This window comes from Catharus ustulatus, chromosome 3 (genome assembly GCF_009819885.2).
Source record: "Catharus ustulatus isolate bCatUst1 chromosome 3, bCatUst1.pri.v2, whole genome shotgun sequence".
In the NCBI taxonomy this organism is placed as follows: Eukaryota; Metazoa; Chordata; class Aves; order Passeriformes; family Turdidae; genus Catharus; species Catharus ustulatus.
In genome coordinates this window covers 41,720,296-41,728,106 of record NC_046223.1, presented here as the reverse complement: position 1 = coordinate 41,728,106, position 7,811 = coordinate 41,720,296, and the positions used below count along the sequence as shown (strand labels likewise).

The following is a 7,811-nucleotide window of genomic DNA, read 5'->3' as shown; positions in this document are numbered from 1 at the left end:
ATCTCCTGAGCCTTTCATTACATTTTCTCTCCTTTATCCAGTTGAGGAGGGGAGTGATAGAAAGGCTTTGGCAGATGCTTGGCAGCCAGACAGGTAAAGCCATCACAGGAATCCACCACATCCTCTACCCCCATCTTTCCTAGAGACAGAGCACTCATTCATGGCAATCAACATTTTGGCTGCACCTCAAGCAGGGCTTTTGGCAAGGGGCTGGCACCAGCACAATTCATACTCCAAGCACTGTTTTAGTCCCACATGTGTACTGTATTCCTCCTCCTCCAGCAGGACTTCTCTCCCATATGCATTGGGGAGAAGCTGGTACAATTTCTGACTTCACTGTCATTTCCAGTGAGCATTTCACCCTCACCAAATCCAGCAGCCGAGAAGCTGTGCTGCTCCTGCCAGAGGCAGCTTTTCCACATCCCCACTTTCAGCTTGCCTGGGTCCCTCACAGCTATGGGGGGCTGGCAACCTGTGAGTTTCCAGGCTGACCCCTCTCTCTGGGGCCAGGTCTGGAGGACCCTGCTTTCTTCTCTTTGCCATCACCCCTGAGGGAGGATGCTCTTTCAGCCAGGAACCACTTCAGGAAGGCTATGGCACACTTTCCCTAACGTGTTATATCTTCTTTTTGCCAGGGTCAGGATTAAATATTCGAGACGGTGTTTCTTGTTCAGACTCAGATGTTTATTAATTCTTATCTATATTACATTCTCACAAGCCGTGAAGACCACAGCACCTCAAGCTAACAAGGTAAAACTGGAGCCATACTTCTTGCTCTACAAGACTTTTTAAGGATTAACTCTCCAATTAAGAAATGGCACCTATATTATTTTTGTTTTTAACCCAATAACCAACCACCCATGGCCCGCAATGCCAACAGTTTTATCCAATTACAAAACCCCACCCAGACCCATGAAGAAGAAGGTGAAAAAGAAAGACAAACCTCCACCCTAAAACCTCCATCTTGCTTGCTATATATTACTATATTCTAAAACCTCAAATTCTAAGTTTTCCACCATGTGATATTACACACTTCTATTCAAACTACACACCCATAATCTCATTCTATCATTCAATTTTGGAAGCCTTCTCCATGGCCTCAGGTCAAAAGCAGTATTTTCTTGGGTGTCAGTGCCTGTCAGCAGAGAAAGTCTAAAATTCTCGGTGACAGGGTTCCAACATTTCCCTGCTCTGTGTTGGGGTCTGTCAGCAGGTCACCGCTGGTGGGACAGGGACAGTGCCCAGTCAGTGACTGTCCCTTTGACAGATTTTGCATGGGGTAAGAGAAAGTTTCACAGCAACACATACAGCAAGGAACTCTTAGATATGAGGGGATTTTTTCCTTTTCAGTTACTTTTTTAATTTGCTGAATTTTCTTCCAGAAAATTAAAATGGCTATGTACAGCAAATTGCATGCATCTGTATTTACATAATTTTCTACCATATTCTTGCAAACTTGCTATTCAGTTATGATAAATATACACACTCCTTATCATATCTGGCACTGATATCTAAAAACCTGACACTGCAGTGGAAACAAGGATGGACTGTACCAGCCAAGGCAGTACTAGTTTCATGTGCCATGTTAATGATTTCCTCCAGGGATCTTCAGCTCCTGTTTCTGTCCATCTCACTGTCCCACAGTGACTGCAGCAGTGGTAAAGCTCACTCAATGAGTAGAAGATCCACTGAGGATTTGCTGAAGTGTTTTACCCAAGGCTGGATAAATCTAATTGCATTTATTACAAATATTCCTATATTCATAGTGATTCAAATACTGACTCAGTAAAAATTACAGATTAATTAATTCAGATTCTGCTCTTTATTTTTTTTTTTTTTTTTTTTTTTAGGTAATAACTTCTAAGTACCTAATTTCTGAAACTGTATATTTGCATATTTGAGTTGGTAAATACATTCCTAATGAATCTTTGCTAGTGGTAGCTAAATACAAAGAAATGCTTCATATTTTGTCACCAATCACATTCCAACAAATAGTGTTGGAATAATTGCAGTTTCATACAGTTAGTTGCCTTTTAAAAAGTAGAGTGTGAATTTCATCTAGAAAGACACAACATTTCCAAAGAGATATTCATCAGATTATCAGCTTTGTTGGATTCCAGCATCTGAATCCTGTGCCAAACAAAGAGAAGAAAGTCTCTAGCAAAGCTTCACTCTCTGTTCAGAATAGCACTGAGCAAAGATTTACAAGACCAAGCACCGCAGCCCAGCTATGTCGACAGTCCTGAGCCTGTTTTTCCATTTCACCATTCACATTTCTTGTTGTGCTTTCCTCAAAAATGCCATCTCTTTGGGTTAGTATTGTCACAATGTGACCTGTCTGCAATATAAGCACAGTGGAGACCTACACTTCAGTAGGATTTTCAGGTGGAAGTAATTAACAGAAACAACATAAATGTAAGAAAGATCCTAGACATAACCTTATTAATTTACTTATTATTTTGGGGATATTTCAGTGGTGTAGGACAGATGAGATGCAATTTTTCCTTACACAATGATGAGGGTTTCACTGTAAACTTCACTTTCTTTATAATTTCAAAGGTGTGTATTTTAGAAGAGCATCTAGAGATGCGAATAAGGCTTTAGTTTTACACCAGACAGTATTATTCTTTTATCCTAATTAATTTCCTGAAAGGAGTTGTAGATCATTGGATCTCCTTTAGAGGCACAGACAAGGTCAAATGACTTGCTGCCTCATGCACAGTGATATTGGTTTGGGATGCTTGGTGAGAAGAGTCCTTTAGTACTAATGTCATTCAAATTATATTATATAGTAAAAGATGATCCATTGTCAGTCAGAATTTCACTAGTTTGTCTTGAATGATAAGTATCAGAGTTTGTCCTTGAGCTACGTTTGTTGTCTTTTTTGTCTCTCTTGCACCATAGGTCCTTCATTAGCTTCACAAAGTAACTTCTGAATTTCACTCCAATAAACGCATAGAGTACAGGGTTCACACAACAGTGTAAAAATGCTATGGCTTCAGTGGTGTATTTTGCATAAGCCATTATCTTGTCACTATCACAAGATTTGTCAATCTTGCCCATGTTGACAGCTGTTATGAGAAGAACAATGTTATAAGGTACCTGGCAGGCTAGGAAGACAGCTACAATTAATACAATCACACGGATTGCTTTGTTTCTTTTGGAATTCTGAGCTTGTTGTAAGGATTTGACAATGAAGGTGTAGCAAAAAATCATGAATATGAAAGGTATAAAAAATCCAAATGCAACTTGTAGCCACAGCAGCAGCGATTTCAGCGTTGTGCTTTCAGATATTCCTTCAAATCTGTGATCACAAATCTCTTTGGTTTCATTGATGGAGAAAGGGTAACTTTCACTGTACAGAAAAGAGGAACTGGAGATTAAAATTGATGATATCCACACAGCTAGACAAATGAGTTTACTGTGTGCAAGAGTCCTTGCCCTGAGTTTAAAAGACTTTGTTGCCTGTACGATAGCGATGTACCGGTCCACGCTGATAAAGGCCAAAAGCAGCATGCCACAGCTGAAATTGATTGCATAGATACCTCTAGTCATTTTGCAAATGAAATCACCAAAAATCCATTCATCAGCAGCGTAATTCACTGCCCACAGTGGAAGAGTAAGAACAAAGAGTATATCTGCTATGGCCATGTTGAAGAGGTACACATCCGTCATGGACTTGCTTCTTTCGTATAAAGCGAAGGTCATCACCACAAAGATGTTACCAAAGAGGCCAATGATGCAAATCAATGAATATGCAGCTGGCAGAAATGTTTTTGTGAAGTTCCTGACTTCCAACTTAGAACAAGGAGGCATGATTTGAGAAGCATAGTCTGAATCATAGGGGTAATCTGTGGAATGAGGGTCTGTCTATTGGAAAGGAGAACACCAGATAACACACAGATGTTAATCTTTATTCCCTGTACAGTGGAAACATGATAGATAACTAACCACACATTCCAATTACAAATGCATTTAACACTACAGACAAACCTTGTAAGAGCTATCTAGGAAATTTCATAAAATCATACTTAGAACACAAATGTGTGAATAATCCTTTTGATGTCCCAAAGGCCTTCATATTTAAATGCATTATGCAGAAAGGACAATTCTGCTGTCACAGAAGACTCTACAGTGTAAAAGTCTGAATTTGAATTAGGGGTCAAGTCCTTACCATCACACAAGGCAAATAGGCCTTTCTAGAATGTTATGCATTTCATACTAATGTAGCCTGACTAAATAAAGCCAAAAATGATTACTTCTCTCTACTCAGCCAGACAGGCAATCTATGATAGCTAGCCCAAGACACATTTATCTGCATGACAAACACCAAACCTGCGGTGAAAATCCAATAAACAGTGTGCTGTGACTGTGAACTCTGTTGCCAGAAACACCTCTTCAGATTTTCACTCCTGAAATTATGGATTTGGATCTGCAGCCTCAAGGAACTGGGTCTTACAGAGTCATCGCTTTACTGATACCCTAATATAGTCTATCAATTAGGTACTTACAAAATTCATTTTGGCAGTACACTTCTCAGAAAAATACGTTCAGAAGGACCTCAAAATACTCTCCCAAGTATTTCTGAAAACAAAATAAAGTTTTTTCGATCAGGAAACCAGCACAAGAAGTGTGAACAAGTAGAAAAACAAAATTGGAGATAAAACCTACTCAAAACAGAATCTCATCACTGGAGCATGTTAACAAATCACACATCTCTACAAAATGTGCAGTTGTAGAAAATGAACGGTTTTTATCACTAAGAGCACAGACTTATATATTGAATGTTTATTCATGGACTAATAAATTATATATGAGAATATGGACTGCTACTTCACATTGAATTTGCACCACAAGAAGTTAAAATAAATTCAATTTACTTGAAGAATTTCTGTAGGACAATGGCAATCCACGTATTGAGGCAAATATGGAAAAAATAAATAACACTCCTTTGGTATACTTCATAACAGTAATGCAACAATTTATCCCTTTTTCCCACTCCGACACTTAATCACATTATTTGTCCTTTTTTATTACACTAGCAAGGTAATTGAAGACCAATGGAATAATAGTTTCTTATAGTGCTAAGGATAGTATACAATGTATGAACAGACTGAGGTGTTTTGTCTTTTGTCAGTGCACAGATTTACAGTGCAGTGTTCAGTGCACAGTTCAGACAACACCCTATAAAAATTTTTGTCTTCTTTATCACTGTAATACCTAACTGTTTTACAAATGGAACTCACTTAATTTGCACAACACCCTATGGTGAAAAAGTATTACCTTTATTTACAAGGGAGAATCTGAGTCATTAAAGTTAAGTATCTACTTAAGATGTTCAGTTTGAGATAGGTATCTCCCTCAACATCACTTCTAAGAGTACTCAAAAACTTCAGCTAAGTAAAAGATTTTATCCACTGACTGCTTGTATCCAGGATCAGACTTCTGCAAATTACCTCACAGAGTCTAAAGTCACAGAAAAATAAAATGGGGAATATGCCATTGGTGACCCTGTGTGGGAAGGTGGGCTTAAATAACATGTTCCACCTCACACAGGAGCTCATGGACAGGAGATTTAATTCCTCAGCATCCCCTTCCATGAGTTGAGTTCTTCCCTTCTTTCCGTTAGCTGCTCTCTGAGAACTGCATCTACCAGCAAGGCAGTAGTTTCAGGGACGGGATGACACGAGGTTCCACGTTTGTCAAGGATGTGAAGGGCAGTTTTGTCTAGAGTTTGTCTGCTTTTTGCTAGTTGTATTACTAACTGTGAAGAGCACATGGGCCAGCTTTAAGTCTACAAAGCAAAAACCTTCTTGTTTGGGAATTACCTAATATTGAAAATGAGAGAGAGAGAATTTGTAAAAGTGGGGCAGATGAATCCCAGATATAATGGGGAAATTGAGGGAGGGAAAGGACAGAACACTCTCCAAACATGTAACAAGGATGACTCATGTGGGCATGGTGGCTCATGACAGAGGGCTGCAGCTGGGTAAAGACCTGAACTCCGTGATGTAGCTAAGGCATCACTGGATTTCCTGCCCTTTAAACAAATCTTTAACTATCTCTCAGCTTCATCTGCTGGCTTTTCAAAACTGATTTTTAGAAGCTGCAGGAATATGACAGCCTGAAAGTGTTTGAACACCTTCTGAAGCAAATTTCAAACGACTTAGAGGTATCTCTCAGAAGTGCAGAGATGTATAGGGCAAGCAGACAAGCTATGCAATTAACCTGGGGCTGTGGTCCCCTAGCCCATCTTTGCACAATTTTAGTCACTGTCAGCTGCTTTACACTTTCTGATCCCATCCAGCCACACACTCATGACCTTGCTTGGTGTTTCTGTTACTCTTTGCACTTGGCTGCAGGTACAGATGGACAGAATTAAATGGGTATCTGTCTAGGTCATTATTTTAGATCCTGTTATTTTATTGTTTCAAGGAAAATATCATTCTAGGTGTCTGCCATTCACACCTTTTTAAGACCTACGTGGTTAAAATATACAAAGAGAGTCTGACAGTATATGTTCTCTATAAAAGTCACTCTTCATTCCCCTTGACAAAGCCACTTTGGAACATGAGCATAACATACAGAAGGAATTGGGTGAGGGCATTTAGAAGAAAGGGAGCCTTGGGTATTTTCTACAGCCTGCAAGGAGGACTAAGAAGGGAGATCTCTTCAGATTATCACCAAGAAAAGTCTTTTTAGTTCACAGAAGAGGTCAGCAAAGATTGTGTGGGGAACAACAACTACTCATCACAGGAGAGATGCATGTTCTCCTGATCCCACAGGACTTCAAAAAGGCACCACCTGTCACACATCTATTCATAAAATTACTTCCACTGTCCAGCAGAAGCTTCCTGAGGATGGTTAGTATGAAAGTTGTAGCAAAGGACTCAAACTGAAATCAGAACAGTAGAGATGAGATTTACACCTGATTTAAGTCTCTTGAGCTGACTTCCTTTTCTGAATTTGAAACAGCATTCACAGAAGTTATTAAAAAGATGCAGTGGCTGCTGAGGAAATTGAATCATAGCTCTTATAAACACAATTTCCTTTTCAATTTAAATCTTTCTAATGGTGTTTCAGTAGGCACCTTTATAATTTACAAACTGTATATTTATGCCTTTATTTAGCATTAATGTATTAGGTAAATATAAAAATAAATTTTCATATATAGATATATATGAGGTAGTATGTCCTAGCATTGGTTATGTATTACATATGGTTAGTACATATCTGTGCATGTGCACTAAGAAACACCTCTGTTCTAGGTGTTATCAAATATTAAATATGTAAGCCTTGACTTTTTGAGCTTAGTATTTTTCCACTTTATCCACATCATCACATTTCTTTACACTATGAAAGCAGTGTGTGAGTACTCAAACGTAAGACTAAACCAGAGTCTTAAGAATAAATATACTATTTGAATTATACAAACAAAACACAATGAATAAAGACAAACCTGAGGAAAAAGACAGAATTCTATGAAGAAAAAAAAATCAGTCATTAAGTACTTTTAAGAATAGTTCACCCTTGTAAGTAGAATTCCACTTTCATCTTTCATGTTTAATACATTTGCCACACATATACAAGGATTATAGATTACCTGTTTTAGTTTAGTACTTACCCGATTTGAAAATCGTCTGAAGGCCAGGGGAAAGAGGATGTGTGATTCTTTTAAAGTCTATTTTGGCTGCCTCAAGCACATTTACCATCAGCCTCAACAAGAGTACACTCTAATTTAAAAAACAAGAAATAACAGCACTAGTTAAAGGTGCAGATTTAAATTGAAATAACCACCACTTCCTCCTCAC

The 7,811-nt window shown here is 38.5% G+C and overlaps 1 protein-coding gene across 1 annotated transcript; it reads right to left on the bottom strand.

Annotated features, from left to right (window-relative positions):
* Positions 1-2,784: 2,784 nt before the first annotated feature.
* Positions 2,785-4,520, bottom strand: CCR6 (C-C motif chemokine receptor 6). The gene is made up of 2 exons (XM_033056461.1): positions 4,512-4,520; positions 2,785-3,870 (listed from the first exon to the last, which is right to left on the bottom strand). The coding sequence occupies exons 1-2, from the start codon at positions 4,518-4,520 to the stop codon at positions 2,785-2,787; spliced, it is 1,095 nt and encodes a 364-aa protein (XP_032912352.1).
* Positions 4,521-7,811: the final 3,291 nt, after the last annotated feature.